General features: G+C 37.8%; 1 protein-coding gene across 1 annotated transcript in view; it reads right to left on the bottom strand.

The window, feature by feature from the left end:
* The window catches only part of UNC13C (unc-13 homolog C), a 678,662-nt gene that overhangs the window by 403,387 nt on the left and 257,332 nt on the right, over window positions 1-17,943 (bottom strand). The window contains exons 7-9 of the mRNA XM_005685753.3: window positions 8,321-8,399; window positions 7,286-7,291; window positions 6,064-6,135 (exon numbers count right to left, since the gene is read on the bottom strand). Of these exons, the coding sequence (XP_005685810.2) occupies window positions 6,064-6,135; window positions 7,286-7,291; window positions 8,321-8,399 (157 nt within the window). The remainder of the gene's footprint in view (window positions 1-6,063; window positions 6,136-7,285; window positions 7,292-8,320; window positions 8,400-17,943) is intronic.

Genomic DNA, 17,943 nt, shown 5'->3' with positions numbered 1-17,943 from the left:
CAACTGACAAACAACTAATCTCAAAAATATACAAGCAACTTCTGCAGCTCAATTCCAGAAAAATAAATGACCCAATCAAAAAATGGGCCAAAGAACTAAATAGACATTTCTCCAAAGAAGACATACGGATGGCTAACAAACACATGAAAAGATGCTCAACATCACTCATTATTAGAGAAATGCAAATCAAAACCACAGTGAGGTACTACTTCACAGCAGTCAGAATGGCTGCGATCCAAAAATCTGCAAGCAATAAATGCTGGAGAGGGTGTGGAGAAAAGGGAACCCTCCTACACTGTTGGTGGGAATGCAAACTAGTACAGCCACTATGGAGAACAGTGTGGAGATTCCTTTAAAAAATTGCAAATAGAACTACCTTATGACCCAGCAATCCCACTGCTGGGCATACACACCGAGGAAACCAGAATTGAAAGAGACACATGTACCCCAATGTTCATCGCAGCACTGTTTATAATAGCCAGGACATGGAAACAACCTAGATGTCCATCAGCAGATGAATGGATAAGCAAGCTGTGGTACATATACACAATGGAGTATTACTCAGCCGTTAAAAAGAATTCATTTGAATCAGTTCTGATGAGATGGATGAAACTGGAGCCGATTATACAGAGTGAAGTAAGCCAGAAAGAAAAACACCAATACAGTATACTAACACATATATATGGAATTTAGGAAGATGGCAATGACGACCCTGTATGCAAGACAGGAAAAAAGACACAGATGTGTATACCAGACTTTTGGACTCAGAGGGAGAGGGAGAGGGTGGGATGATTTGGGAGAATGGGAATTCTAACATGTATATTGTCATGTAAGAATTGAATCGCCAGTCCATGTCTGACGTAGGGTGCAGCTTGCTTGGGGCTGGTGCATGGGGATGACCCAGAGAGATGTTGTGGGGAGGGAGGTGGGAGGGGGGTTCATGTTTGGGAACGCATGTAAGAATTAAAGATTTTAAAATTTAAAAAATTAAAAAAAAATAAAAGGTAAAAAAAATAAAAAAATAAAAATAAATAAATAAATAAAATCAAGTTGTTTTTCTATAAGATATGAATAAAGACAGAATAAAATGTAAATAAAGGGCTAGAAAAGGTTCTGTCAAGGAGGATACAAACCTAATTTAGTGAAAGTGAAAATCACTCAGTTATCTCCAACTCTTTATAACCCAGAATCCTGGAGTGGGTAGCCTTTCCCTTCTCCAGGGGATTTTTCCAAGCCCGGGATCGAACCCAGGTCTCCTGCATTGCAGGTGGATTCTTTACCAGCTGAGCCACAAGGGAAGCCCAAGAATATTGAAGTGGGTAGCCTATCCCTTCTCCACAGATCTTCCTGACCCAGGAATTGAACTGGGGTCTCCTGTATTGCAAGTGGATTCTTTACCAACTGAATTAATTAAAATTTAGTGTAGCTGTATTAATATCACATAGAATACTTTTAAGGAAAAAACATTTAAAAGATTATTAGGGTCAACTAGCAAAAGTTGAAAGAAATTATTAGAGATATAGAAGCCCCCAAACTTATGTACTAAAACAGAAAAGCTCAGACGTGATATCTATAATGCTGATCATGTATTAAGCTATTAAGCAACAGTGAAAGTGAAGTCGCTCAGTCATGTCTGACTCTTTGAGACCCCATGGACTGCAGCCTATCAGACTCCTCAGTTCATGGGATTTTCCAGGCAAGAGTACTGGAGTGGGTTGTCATTTCCTTTTCCACAGGATCTTCCTGACTCAGGGATCGAACCCAGGTCTCCCACACTGTGGGCAGACACTTTACTGTCTGAGCCACCAGGGAAGCCCAGCAATCCTCAATTAAATAAGAAAGACTGAAGTACAGTCCTTCTCCTTTGAATACAATGCAGTAACAAAATAAAGCCCTTATCTTCAGAATATTAATGAACACACTTTCCATATAACTGATGGGTCAAAATACTAATCACTGGACCATTTACGAAACAATTCTATCTAAACAACAATAAAAGTACTATATATCAAAATTTGTACAATGCAGCTAAAGTGTGCTAAGAGGAAAATGGATAGTTTTAAATGCATATGTTAGGAAAGACAAAAAGAAAATTAAGTTATACACATGTGGTTAAAAATATAAACAAAAGCAATAAAATGATAGATATAAAATCTTTGAAGTTTGGAAGGAGGAAGAAATTGAGAAAGGAATACACAGAGGGTGGAAATATTCTCTTTTCAAAGCTAAGTGGTGGATATACAGGTGTTTGTACTGTTTTTCACTTCGTTGATGCTGTATGTATTTTGTATGTATGCAATAGTTAAAGGTCCTGATGCTGGGAAAGATTGAGGGCAAGAGGATAAAGGTGCAACAGAGGATGAAATGGTTGGAAGGCATCGCTGACTCAATGGACATGAGTTTGAGCAAACTCTGGGAGATACTGAAGGACAGGGAAGATTGGCATGCTGTGGTTCATGGGGTTGCAAAGAGTCAAACTGTGTTTCAATGGTGCTGGCCTACCCACTGTCGACTTGTCTCAGATTTTATAGCACATTCCTTCCTTGGAAGAGATGACTGAGATTTTTACTGTACATCTCTTTAATTCAAATAGAATAGGGCTATTAAAACAGAAGGGCTACCATTTTCCACATGGCCAAGTCATTTTTCTTCATGTAAAGGCAAATATTTCATGCTTCACATTGAGGGTACCTGGGACTTGTAGCACCAGGAACTAGAAATTATTCACTCCAGCATTTATATTAGTTGCCCATGTAATGACTTAATGTGACAGCTTGTCAAGAATGACATTTAATATGCCTGTTGTATGGAAGTCATATTTCATTTGCTTTTTGAGACATTGGCCCCAGGGAAATGGGCTTTATGAGCTTTAGCAGTAACTGTTGGGCTTGGTTCAGCCAGCCAACACTCACACAGAAAAATCTTTCACAGAGGCCTTCTGAAACTCAATACTAAACCTAAAATGAATACTTTTAAGTAAAGGAACAGTTGACCACTAGCTATTTTAACCATACAGTGAGGGTGCGCTCTCTGTCAGAGCTTCAGAAAATGTAGTGGTATTCCTCTGATTTCTATTGCTTTCCTCTTAACTTTCATAGGAATGAGTATTTGTGCTTTAAACCAAAGACAATATTTTCAAACATTTAAAAAAAACAGTCTAGAAGTCTATCAATAAAAACCTTCCATTTTGATTATTTCCTCTAAAGCAAAAGACTGGATACTCTGAGATTCAGTAAGCAATATGAGGCTTTTTCATGTATCACAGAATGTTTATTTTCTCTTGTATCCAAACTACACTGGAAATATTACATGGCATAATAAAACCAACAGATAAAAATAAGCCCCTGGAAAAGCAGTCATGTTTTAAAAATATCATGGCACAATACAAAATGTTCTGAACATGCTGTAGCACCCAGATATTCAAACAGACATGTACTACTGCTGATATATATTGGGCTGAGGGGATTTTCTGATGGAGACCTAGGAAAGGTTGGCTTTGGGTGGAAGATGACAATGAAAGAAGAGAAAATGAGAAATAAAAATGTAAATAATGGTGTTTACATGTCAAATATATAGAAATTTAAAACAAGCAATGACAGTGGCCATGTTTTTATTCTCTAAGAAAGACAAAGTCTCTAAAATTGAGGGAGGTAGTACACAGTTGCAATAATCTGTGCACAGGGGCACAGATAAATTTTCTTGGATACAAGCCCCATAGTGGCTGGCAGGATGCAGTTACCATGGCACAACATCCACCTGGTCATTGGAATTGGAATTACCTGTTTTTTTTGTTTTGTTTTGTTTTTAACCCAAAGCTTTTAACTGTGTGGATCACAAGAAACTGTGGAAAATTCTGAAAGAGATGGGAATACCAGACCACCTGACCTGCCTCTTGAGAAATCTATATGCAGGTCAGGAAGCAACAGTTAGAAGTGGACATGGAACAACAGACTGGTTCCAAATAGGAAAAGGAGTACGTCAAGGCTGTCTACTGTCATCCTGATTATTTAACTTATATGCAGAGTACATCATGAGAAACGCTGGACTGGAAGAAACACAAGCTGGAATCAAGATTGCCGGGAGAAATACCAATAACCTCAGATACGCAAATGACACCACCTTTATGGCAGAAAGTGAAGAGGAACTAAAAAGCCTCTTGATGAAAGTGAAAGAGGAGAGTGAAAAAGTTGGCTTAAAGCTCAACATTCAGAAAACGAAGATCATGGCATCTGGTCCCATCACTTCATGGGAAATAGATGGGGAAACAGTGCAAACAGTGTCAGACTTTATTTTGGGGGGCTCCAAAATCACTGCAGATGGTGACTGCAGCCATGAAATTAAAAGATGTTTACTCCTTGGAAGGAAAGTTATGACCAACCTAGATAGCCTACTGAAAAGCAGAGACATTGCTTTGCCCACAAAGGTCCGTCTAGTCAAGGCTATGGTTTTTCCAGTGGTCATGTATGGATGCGTGAGTTGGACTTTGAAGAAAGCTGAGCGCCGAAGAATTGATGTGTTTGAACTGTGCTGTTGCAGAAGACTCTTGAGAGTCCCTTGGATTGCAAGGAGATCTGACTAGTCCATTCTGGGGGAGATCAGTCCTGAGCGTTCTTTGGAAGGAATGATGCTAAAGCTGAAACTCCAGTACTTTGGCCACCTCATGCAAAGAACTGACTCATTGGAAAAGACTCTGATGCTGGGAAGGATTGGGAGCAGGAGGAGAAGGGGACGGCAGAGGATGAGATGGCTGGATGGCATCACCGACTCGATGGACATGAGTTTGAGTGAACTCCGGGAGATGGTGATGGACAGGGAGGCCTGGCGTGTTGTGATTCATGGGGTCACAAAGAGTCGGACACAACTGAGCAACTGAACTGAACTGATCCATGTTACACTTGAAGCCAGTTAAATCATTCATGAGTGTGAGACCCAGGCATCAAGGTTTGAAAGCTCCTCTAGGCGATCCTAGATGGCTCAGATGGTAAAGAATCTGCGTGCAGTGCAGGAGAAACCTGAGTTTGATCTCTGGGTTGGGAAGATCCTCTGGAGAAGGGAATCACAATCCACTCCAGTATTCTTGCCTGGAGAATTCCATGGACAGAGGAGCCTGGCAGGCTACAGTCCAGGGGTTACATACAGTAGGACACAACTGAGCAACACACACATACACATAAACACACACACACTCACACACCCCTACAGGCAATTCTAATGAGCCAAATTCAAGAATCCCTGATCTAGATATTTGCAATCTATTTCTACCTTCTAATCATGTTGGTTCTTTCATTCAATAAGGAATTGACAAAGCATCTATCTCATGCCAGACTATGTAGTAAGCATTAGGGATGAAAACATTTACAAGGACATCAAACAAGATGCAGTTCTTACCCTCATGGAGTCAAAAGGGAAGGTTTATGTAAAATAATCAAATTGTACTAAGAGAAATAATAAAAGCACCAGCTCATATTTATTGTATACTGTACCCTAGGCTGCGCAAGCATGTTAAACACTTGTCCACTCCCTTCATCTACTGTATTATTATCACATCACTATACATATGAGAGAACTCAGGCCCAGAGAAGTTACATAACTTGCCAGATATAATAAGCTAATTTAGCAGTCCAAATGGGATTCACCCCAAGCAGCCTTCACTCTTAACCATACTCTGGAGTTTGTGATTAAATGCTAGGAAGGCCCAGAGGAAGAAACAAATAATTGAACCAAAAGGGGAGAGAGGTGTTTGGGAAAGCCTCAAAAATGAGGCAACATGTGGACTATGTAGAAATTTAGCAGGAATTTTCAGGTGGATTATAACAAGCAAAGTGTGTTTGGATGGATTAGCATTTGTAAAGATATGAAGGTACATGAATATTTGAGCAACACAGAATAATTTGTATAACAGTGCAGCTGAGGCTTTGAGGAAATTTGCTCAGGGTGAGACTTTCTGCATGTTCCCAGTCATTCCTAGAACTTTGGAATAAACCTAACAAACAAGCAGCCCAAGCAGAATGCTTTTCCCCAGACTACGATCAATGCATAGTTAGTAGCTGACTCTGCACCTACCAATTCCTCATTGTTTAAAGATGTCCTAATCACCATAGCCAGGGAGAGTCCAGATTTCCGGGCAGCCAGGGTCTTAAAAAATTAAAACAAGCAAAAAAACCGATCATGAGTTACTGATACATGAGGTGACTGTTATTTACCTATTACTCAGCGGAAGATGAAAATGTAAGAGTATAGACTATCACTGTTCACACTTTAGGTAACAGGGACCTACTATATTCAGTAGTCAGCCAATTCATCTAGAATGTGGAATCACAGAACATTAAAGCTAAAAATGTCCCTTTTAGATCATCAAACCTAGACCCTACATTTTACAGATGATAAAACTGAGGCCCAGTAAGAAAGACTCTGTAACCCAAGGTTTCTAGGCTAGCATGAGACTTCTAAAACATTGTTTTTCTCCAAGATGACCATAATCACATGCCTTCATACAACAGGACCACTGATACAGAGCCAGCTCACCTTTCTGATAGCCCTGAATCACAACACGTATTAGGTGATTCTTGAGTTGTCTATAGTTTCCTGGAATATGCTTCCATATCTAGCCAATGTATTTTCTTACCAAGTATGCATTTTGTCAAGTGAGAATCATCATTCCCAGATTTGTTCTCTTCACTCAATGCTGGTAACTTAGGTGATTTTAAGTAATAGTTACATTCCTTTAGTTTCCCCTGTAAAATAGAACCATTATACGGCTCCCACTAGAAACATACACGATATAAGGTTAATGTACTCAATGGTACTATAGAGAACTGTTGAAATCAGTTCTACATGGGAATATTAACTATTCTCCCCCATTAGGAACAAAGGGAAGTCACAGTGGAATAATTCATCTGGTCAGAAATATATCTACTTGCAGCCACAAAGACACTGTGCCTAGTCAAGTTCAGTATAGTCCTAAGTGGGGAGGTGACTTTCCATCTGTCTCTACCCCTACCATGTAAACTTATAGGGCACTTATCTCCAAAGATAGTCTTTCATCTCTGACAACTACTGTCCCTCAAATTATATTTTTAGTCTATTTTAGTCCATATTTGCACTTGCTATTTACATAAGTTGTTCTATCTTTCAGAATGGAGATGTTAAATTCTTATAGAACCCAAACTTCTTATTCTTATATGTTTCTGTCTTTTTATTTCCCCACCATGTTCTCTTGGATCGCATGAATAAGAGCAGTATTTGAGAAGACTGCCAAATATTAAATAAATTTAAAATCACTTACCATGGCCTGAAGAGTCCAAGTGATAGAGAAAATAAAATATAAATAATTAGACATATGAGAAAAGAACATAATAAAGTTAAATAAGCCTAATGCTAAAAAATGATGTCACAGTACAACAGCAGGAATCTGAGATAACTGTACAGACATATCATGCTTTCCAGCATGAGATTTTTCCAGGAAAGACTTTGTCTTTTCTAATTTAAAGCTAAAGTGATGACCTTCAGATAAAGGTTTTCACAGCAAAATTTAAAATTGCCAGTATCAAGAATCTGTGTACATTGTTGTACAAGGGAAACTTCAGTTTCTCTGGGGGAAATATATTTTCATGCAATAAACCATTAAGAATATGGCTCTAAAACATGAAAACACTGTGAATGATAGAAAACATTTCTTTTTCCTGTTGATGGGCTATTTTTTAGACTTTAATACAGACTATTATGAATTCTTTTCATTTCTCAGCAGTCTCCAGCATATTTCCTTATAGGAGAGTTTGTTATTCAGAGTTATATTCAGGGCTTATATAGGCTTTAATGACCTGGAAGCTATGGTTTTCTTTGGAGAGTGAAACAGCTTATTAATTTGGAGATGTGATCTTACTACAAAAGAATAAAGAACTGATTAACATTGTCTGCTTGCTTTATAAAATGCTAAAAGATTATAGGGTTAAGGTGAAGACTTCAAATCCAGCCTTCCACTGCAAATTAAACTCATGGTCATTTATAAAATTGAGCACATCAAAGCCCAATTGTAGAAGACCACTCGGCATGTTGTATGACTTCCTTTTTGCTCAATTATAGCACTATTTTAACTCAATCTGTAATTTCACCTAATATCAAAAGCTGTCAAAAGGTTAGAGCTATCTCCTCCATCTAATCGACTTTAAAGAGAAAATAAGCCTAATGCTGCTAGCATCCAGCTTCTTCTGTGTTTTACGCTATGAAATATTTACAGGCTAGGCATTTAATGAGAAGGACAATATGACATCTAATAAAGACAACACATGCAGTCAAAATGAACTGAACAGGAGTGACTCACCACATCTCGTACAATAGGCAGAGTTTTCTTTCTGCGGAGATCTGGCATACTGTCAATACCATAAAGTCCCCGACCAGCTCTGAAAGAGGGGGAAAGGAATGATTTCAATGGGGAATAGAGTTCCTATTAAAAAAAATTCCTCTGTCTGTAGTAAAAAGTCTGTGAAAGAAAGGTTAAGGGATTACCATAGTGGTTAAGCTAGCAGCAAAGACCCAAGACTCAAGGACCTTGCCCCCAAATAAGAGACCAACTCTCACACATAGTGATCACTCTACATCTTAGATAGTTTCATATTTTGTAGAATTATATATGGTCTGGTTTGACACATTGTTTTATTGTACCACAGAGAGGATAATTAAAATCATTAGGTATATGGAACTTTGCACCTAGAGGAAGAAACAGATTCAAACCAGTTTTGGTAAAAGTTTCATCTGTCTGCAATGATTAAAAAAAAAAAAGAAACTTTTATTGTAAAAACACTATTTTTGTGTGTGTGTACATTGTGTCTTCACAGATTGAACTCCAAGCAGCATCTTAAGAATTTATCAACATATTTAAAATACCAGTGATTATCCCAGTACCATAATTTCCACTTATCTGAATTATCCAAAGATAAATGCACAAGATTAAATGTTGTGTAAGCATGTTCACTGCAACTTTCTCTACCAACAACAAAAGCTAGGTGACCTAAATATTCAGTAACAGTATACTGATTGAATGAATTGTAGAATACTACACAGTGGAAGTGATGCAATCATTAAAGCAAATAAGCTAAATACCCATGTGCATATATACAAATATATAGTATGTTAAGAAAGCACATTTCCATATTATTAAGATTCCTATTGACCCTCATATGCATGGGTGCTTATATAAGCATGGAAAATGTCTAGAAATATATTCACCAAATTGATAACCGTAATTACCTCCATGGAATAAAATTGGATGAGAGAAAGAAAGAAGACTCCCTATGTTATAAATTTAGTAATGTTCAACATTTTTATACTATGCAGGTGTTATATCTGCCATTTAAAATAATTTTAAATATATTAATATTTGTTTATTACAATAAATTTAATACATTGAATTTGATTTTTCTTGCATCGAAGCCAGTCTTTTTATACAACCAAAAAGGTGCTAACATCATCCCCTTCTCCTCATTTGAACTGCACAACTCCTCTAACCTCTAGCTGAGAGCCAGCTTTTGCACCAGAAATATAACAATGCAGGCATAATGTTTTAGCTGGGCAGCTCTGCCATTGAAACAGGCTGCAACAGTCAATTAAAGGTTATCAGCATTTTAATATTCAGTTTTCACTGACACAAAGATTGTCTTTTCATTCCTGCTGCTTAATTTAACAAAGGCGAACCTTTGTCTTATTGCATCTCTTAGTAGCCAACAGTCTGCCCTCTAATACTTCCAGTTTGGTGATCTTGGACAATTGATAAAAATCCATCATCCAACTCATATAAAGTAGTAGTCAGAGCAAAATATTAATGATGGTAATAAACAGTAATAATGCCATAACTTACATGTATGAAAATAAGGACCAAATCCAGTAATACATGTGAAATATTAAAACCATTGCACATGGTTGTGTTACTGTCAGTGATGAACAGAGTATACTTAAGGTCATGCACTTGAAATTAAAGTTACTTATAGGTCACAGAATACAGGACAAGAGTAATTATGGGGCAGAGACTAAGGAAGAGGAAAGAAAGAATGGGAAGGAATAAAAGATGGGAGGGGAAACAGGGTGTGGTAGCTGGAGATGACATTTAACAGTTAAGCAGTCCACCACTGAACCTGTGAAAAAAGGAGTTAATACAGCTTCTGTTGTCTGACACTCTAGAGCAGCTGACTGGTGGCTCAGCAGTAATGAATCTGCCTGCAACGTGGGAGACCTGGGTTCGATCCGTGGATTGGGATGATCCCCTGGAGGAGGGCATAGCAACCCACTCCAGTATTCTCTCCTGGAATATCCCCATGGACAGATGAGCCTGGCAGCTACAGTCCATGGGTTCACAAACAGTCAGAAATGACTGAGTACATAAGACACTCTCTAGGTCAAGGGCTGTGATAGTCACAGTGACAAAGTGCAAGAATTGAGATCACAAAAGACACATTGGCAACATTCTCTCATGAACTCCAAGAAACTGCAGAGTACAGAAGGGCAGTATATTTTTTTTTCTTCTCAACACTCATCTTCAGAAAGACTGGCTTCCCTGGTGGTGCAGAGGTTAAAGCGTTTGCCTGCAATGTGGGAGACCTGGGTTCGACCCCTGGGTAGGGAAGATCCCCTGGAGAAGGAAATGGCAACCCACTCCAGTATTCTTGCCCGGAGAATCCCATGGACGGAGGAGCTTGGTGGGCTACAGTCCACGGGTCGCAAAGAGTCGGACACGACTGAGCGAATTCACTTTCACTGCTATCTCAGTGTGACATCCTGCTTCCCTCCTATTCTCTTTCCATATTCTTCTCTCCCTGCTTGTTCATGCTTGAACCTCCCCCACCATACACACATCTCAAACACTAAATATATGTGAAAATAAATAGATGGGAAAGGATTATGTAAGTAGGTTTCCAAAGCATTTTTCCAGTTTCATTTGCTCCAATCTAAAACTCTGATTCCTTGCAGTTTCTACTTTCACTCCTCTGTGAACAGAATAATAATGGCATAAAATGTTCATCAATAAATGTCTTTCCACCACATTACATAGCAATCACACTAACTCACTGCCTCCAAGTGTTTTGAAATGTTTTGACTCCTAAATAATGTGACTTTAATAACTTTGTAGAGAAACATATCCAATTGTGATAATGGTTGAGAAAGTGATTTATAAACTGCAAAGTGTTCCTATCAATAACAGATTATTTATTTTCTTTATGTTTTCCTTCTCATGGAACTTAAATTCCAAAGCCCATCTAGAATTTGGAATAACTGTATATATTCACAAATTCAGGAATCAATAATGCACATATATGTTCTTGAATCATACTTCACCCTTATGCTTGTCTCATCAGAAGAAAGATACACAAGGAATGAGGCCAAACTTGAGCCAAAGTTAGAACACATGGAACCAAAATTCATCTCTGTCTCATCTGAGATTGTTATTTAATTTAATTAAACCTATATTTTATAATTTTTAAAAATGCAATGCAGTAAAATATATTTTCTTAAGCTTCATAGGTAGTGCCCAAAGTGTTCTTCATCAGGTTGTGTTTTCTTATTTTACATTTTTACTATTACTCTAAGAAGTTTGGATAAACATATACATTAAAGAGCTTATCCATCAAGTAATAATAAAGCTTTTATTTCAAACTTAAAAAAAAAGATCCTGCCCTAATAGCCTCACTTTTTGAATAGAGAAGTGCTTGGTAAATACTGTGAAGTGCTATACAAATGTCAATTATTTGTGTAATAGTTACTGAGAGGCTTCCTAAAGAGGAGAGGTCTGGGAGTGATTAAATAACAACAACCAAAAAAAGGTGACTCATGGAAAGAACACAGTAGGTAAGGAAATAATTGACTTTTTGGCAAGAGGTCAGGCTCATGGATACCAGTTAAAATCCAGAAGAAACTAGTTAGGCTGGATGAGGAGGAGGTCAGAGACAGTCATCAACAGGGGCAACAGCAGGCAGGTAATTCTGAAGGGAAATCTAATTTTAGGGAAGAGCTGTTTGATTTCACCCCTTTCTGTAATAGCTGATTGGATTATGCTGTCTCTAATGTAGCCAGCAAACTAGCTAATTCTAGCTGACATTTAAATGTGCTTACCAGGAGCCAGATATAATACTAATCATCAGATTCAATCTTTACAAGTATTATGTCATTTTATTCTCAAAAAAATCCACTGAGGAATAGGTACAATTATTTCTCCCATTCTATGGATGAAGAAAGGAAGGCACAGAATAGTTCAGAATCATCCCAAAGATCATGATCTAAGTCAGAGTTAGCACTATCATACTCTACTGCTTTTATGATTACACAATTCCACATTTACAACAATATGAGTTGAGGCTTCTCATTAATCCCATTTTACCCTTATTAAATCTTAAGGACAGCAACTTCCCCAGGCCTAGAAATACCTGGTAGAGCTTGATATTCATTGTGGGAGTGTCTTGCCTTGAATATCATGTTCTTAATAATGTATATATAAATATATATATAACTATATTAATATATTATATAACATATATTAATATTAATAACAATATATAATGTATATATTTTCTAGATTTCAGAGGCCTATCCCAGTTGACTTAGAGGTGCTTCTAGTATTTGAATTTAAAAATGTATTCAAAGGCTATTATCTTCAGTACAGAAGCCCTGTATCACTGTATGAAATAGTCCCAATCCTCCCCAGCTATTCAAGTGTTCCCCTGATGAAAAAGGAGTCTTTAGACTACAAGCATTACAAATGAGACAGAGGCATCAGGAGATCCACAGAAATGTCTGGAATGTCAATGACCACATATAATTGACAATGGATATAATTTTATAGGCTAAATTAAGTGAGAGGTATTCTAATTCAACATTTGTTCTCTTAAAAAGCTTTCATATTTTTCATGGTATTATTTCTTACTTCTTCACCTAATTATACTAAAAGGAGTTTACTGAGTTTAATAAAACCTGTGTATAAAAACGTATGGCTACATACCTTGAGTCAGGTTCAGTTAATTATTTCATTACAGAAAAAAATAATACAAATTTTCTAAAAGATATATATGGCATTCAGTAATTTCAAGAAATCTGACACACAGGTAGGAGAGGTAAAGCTGATTTTACTAAATACATGGCAGTTATTTTTACTCCAAAATTGACGTGATAACATACTGAGTCTATTCAGATTGAAAAAGAACTCTGAGAAGACACAAGAGGAGTAATGCATGAAAACTATAAGCAGGTTTCCTGAAAGTAGCACTTTCTGATTATGGGACAAAGCTGTCCTATTTCCACATGTGGAAGCTTGATGCTTAATTGGTAATATTTGGAGACTTGCTGATTTCCATTAGAAATCAGAAAACTGGTAGACTCTGCTTATATCCAAAGGAGTTGTTAAATTAATTGAAGACTATAAGCCTGAAAAAAAAACATAATACTTCTGTTTATTTCTATGTTCCCAAGGCAATTATTGGGCAGGGTTATATAATCAATCTTTTTTAGCATTATGGAATATTAAGGCAATGTAAAAGTTTAACTAACTCATTTTAACTCCCTCTCCTCTAGTACAGCTGTACACCCTTTCCAACTTTAAAAAAGAACTCTTTGCATTTATTACCTTACTTAATGATAAACATACAATGACCAATATTGCTTTTTCTGATTAATGTGATGTATTTTACACCCATTTTAACACTTTTCTTGATGACTATGATACACTTTATTCACCTGCAGCATATTAGGATATGTCATTTAGGATATTTTCTTTCCTTTTCTTCATTTTCTGGAAAAGATTTCCATTATTGTCAACAATGAATGAGTATTTGTGTAGTTGACGACTCACTCCCCATAGGCAATTAATTAGAAATTCCTAAATATTTATTGATTCTTTATCTCATCAAAACTAAGATATTATCTGTCATAAGATGAAATATTATTTTCTATACCATTGGGGAAAAATCAAATTAATCTCTGACACCATGCTCTCCTTGAAATTAGAATTTAAATTTTATACTTACTGAAGGGCCCTCTTTAAGTGACTCTGTGGCATAGATTTCTGTCATATGTCATATATATTTTTCTTACATACAAAAAGGAAAATATAAACAAATTATTATTCAGAATCCAGCTTTTCAGAATTACTCAACTCAGAACTGTCATTATCTGGAGCTTTTTCCAAATTATTGTCCTTTAAGCCATCAACTTTGGCCACCAGGTGCGAAGAGCTGATTCATTTGAAAAGACCCTAATGCTGGGAAAGATTGAGGGTGGGAGGGAAAGAGGACAACAGAGGAAGAGATGGTTGTATGGCATCACCGACGCGATGGACATGAGCTTGGGTAAGCTTTGGGAATTGGTGATGGACAGGGAGGCCTGGGGTGCTGCGGTTCATGGGGTCACAAAGAGTCAGACACGACTGAGGGACTGAACTGAACTGAAGCCATCAAGAGCAACAGTGATTGGGTATTATGAATAACTGTGCTTCATGCCTATTTCTTGTGTGATCCTTCCTCAAAGCATCCTTATGTTTCCAAACTGGAGCAACTGTCCAGCCATATCACTAGCAATAAGAATAAAATGACTTTGTTTTCCCAGGGCAATTTTTTTTTTAATTTTTTATTATTTTTTTTAAATTTTAAAATCTTTAATTCTTACATGTGTTCCCAAACATGCACCCCCCTCCCACCTCCCTCCCCACAACATCTCTCTGGGTCATCCCCATGCACCAGCCCCAAGCAAGCTGCACCCTACGTCAGACATGGACTGGCGATTCAATTCTTACATGACAGTATACATGTTAGAATTCCCATTCTCCCAAATCATCCCAACCTCTCCCTCTCCCTCTGAGTCCAAAAGTCTGGTATACACATCTGTGTCTCTTTCCCTGTCTTGCATACAGGGTCGTCATTGCCATCTTCCTAAATTCCATATATATGTGTTAGTATACTGTATTGGTGTTTTTCTTTCTGGCTTACTTCACTCTGTATAATTGGCTCCAGTTTCACCCATCTCATCAGAACTGATTCAAATGAATTCTTTTTAACGGCTGAGTAATACTCCATTGTGTATATGTACCACAGCTTGCTTATCCATTCATCTGCTGATGGACATCTAGGTTGTTTCCATGCCCTGGCTATTATAAACAGTGCTGCGATGAACATTGAGGTACATGTGTCTCTTTCAATTCTGGTTTCCTCGGTGTGTATGCCCAGAAGTGGGATTGCTGGGTCATAAGGTAGTTCTATTTGCAATTTTTTAAGGAATCTCCACACTGTTCTCATAGTGGCTGTACTAGTTTGCATTCCCACCAACAGTGTAGGAGGGTTCCCTTTTCTCCACACCCTCTCCAGCATTTATTGCTTGCAGATTTTTGGATCGCAGCCATTCTGACTGGTGTGAAGTGGTACCTCACTGTGGTTTTGATTTGCATTTCTCTAATAATGAGTGATGTTGAGCATCTTTTCATGTGTTTGTTAGCCATCCGTATGTCTTCTTTGGAGAAATGTCTATTTAGTTCTTTGGCCAAATGAAGCAACTGACAAACAACTAATCTCAAAAATATACAAGCAACTTATGCAGCTCAATTCCAGAAAAATAAATGACCCAGGGCAATTTTTAACTAAGTTTAACAAGCATTCAGGCTTATAATCTCTTACAACTGCTGCTTGGCTACCAATGTTTCTGAAACACCATCGATTATTAACATGCGTCTCCATTTGTTCTAAAGTATAAAAGCATAAAAATGCACAGCTGCCTCTCTCCTGAACTTTCCCATTGACGGTCACTAGCCCAGGCTTCACTATCTTAACTAATCTCTTAAAAATTTTCCCATCCACTTTTTTTGTTTTTAAATATCATTAACAGAGTGATTTTTCTAGAACACAAACTTGAAAATGTCATCTTTTACACTCAGTATGCCTCAATGCCCACAAGATACCAGAATTCAGTGAGGTATGATTTCTCCTCCAGTCTCATCTTTTTTGGACTTGTCCCTATACTTCCTTGTTCTAGTCATCTTGAACTCCTCATAGATCCTTGGAGACATTACACGATTCCCTCCTTGTCTAATTTTACTGTTATTTCCTCTACTGGTACTGGTCTCCTCACTCAGTGGCACAAGCTAACACTGACTGACCTCTCAAATGAAACGTGAATGTAACAGTCATCAGCCATAAGGCAGGTGTAAGCGCATCTTCCCCATCTCTACCAACTCAACCTGACCGCAACCTCAACATCCGTGATGCTCAGTGGAAGAGACTTGGGAGTAAGGGAATGAAGAAGGGGTAGGATCATGACTCCTGCTTTTCAGATGGACTTCTCAGCAGCTGTATGGGTTAAAATTAAATATTTGTTACTGAGAGAATGGTATCCTACTCTTTGGTTGAACTGAGGCTGAAAAATATTTGAGAACAGTTGTTCTAAGTCTTTCCCCATAGTCCCTGAAAAACAGAATTTTGTTTGTTCATGTGGATGTCCCTGATAGAATATAGGTTTCAAAAAAGTGAGAAATAAAACTCAGTAACCTTTACTTCCCTATAGCCAACTCTGGCATGTAAAAGAGAAGACTGAAATATGGAAGGTCAAGTGAGCAAGCCTGGCCACTGGGGAGATGAGATATTAAGTTATCCATGGTCTTGGTTTGGAATGAAAGATTCTTATCTGTGAAATAGCACATGGAAAGTATGAGACAGAAGCCTGAGGACCAGGGGGAAAGTTAAGGACCACACACTAAAGTGGGTTAGCAGGCAAAGACTTAGTCACTGAAAGAAGGTAAGAGCCTAGTGACTCAACCAGTAAATATTTTTTAAAACTCTAGACATACGGATGGCTAACAAACACATGAAAAGATGCTCAACATCACTCATTATTAGAGAAATGCAAATCAAAACCACAATGAGGTACCACTTCACACCAGTCAGAATGGCTGCGATCCAAAAATCTGCAAGCAATAAATGCTGGAGAGGGTGTGGAGAAAAGGGAACCCTCTTACACTGTTGGTGGGAATGCAAACTAGTACAACCACTATGGAGAACAGTGTGGAGCTTCCTTTAAAAATTGCAAATAGAACTGCCTTATGACCCAGCAATCCCACTTCTGGGCATACACACTGAGGAAACCAGAATTGAAAGAGACACATGTACCTCAATGTTCATCACAGCACTGTTTATAATAGCCAGGACATGGAAACAACCTAGATGTCTATCAGCAGATGAATGGATAAGAAAGCTGTGGTACATATACACAATGGAGTATTACTCAGCCATTAAAAAGAATACATTTGAATCCGTTCTGATGAGATGGATGAAACTGGAGCTGATTATACAGAGTGAAGTAAGCCAGAAAGAAAAACACCAATACAGTATACTAACACATATATATGGAATTTAGAAAGATGGCAATGGTGACCCTGTATGCAAGACAGCAAAAAAGACACAGATGTGTATAATGGACTTTTGGACTCAGAGGGAAAGGGAGAGGGTGGGATGATTTGGGAGAATGGCATTGAAACATGTATACTATCATGTAAGAATCGAATCGCCAGTCTGTGTCCGATGCAGGATACAGCATGCTTGGGGCTGGTGCACGGGGATAACCCAGAGGGATGTTGTGGGGAGGGAGATGGGAGGGGGGTTCATGTTTGGGAACACATGTACACCCATGGTGGATTCATGTCAATGTATGGCAAAACCAATACAGTATTGTAAAGTAAAATAAAGTAAAAATAAAAATTAACAAAACAAAACAAAACAAAAACAAACAAACAAAAAAACTCTATGAACCTTGATTATCTATAGAAAATTAAAAAATTACCTTCACAGTGGCTTTGTTGTGAGCACCAATTGAGAAAATATGTGTAAGTAGATTATGTATTATTGGTAACAACTATTTCATTATAGACTTTTCTAAATAGGAACATCATTGAAATTGATTGAATGTATGCTGGCCCACTGCTGCCCT

Source organism: Capra hircus, chromosome 10, assembly GCF_001704415.2.
Source record: "Capra hircus breed San Clemente chromosome 10, ASM170441v1, whole genome shotgun sequence".
Taxonomy (NCBI): Eukaryota; Metazoa; Chordata; class Mammalia; order Artiodactyla; family Bovidae; genus Capra; species Capra hircus.
Note: the sequence above shows the minus strand (reverse complement) of the source record. Positions and strands in the feature narration are given on the sequence as shown.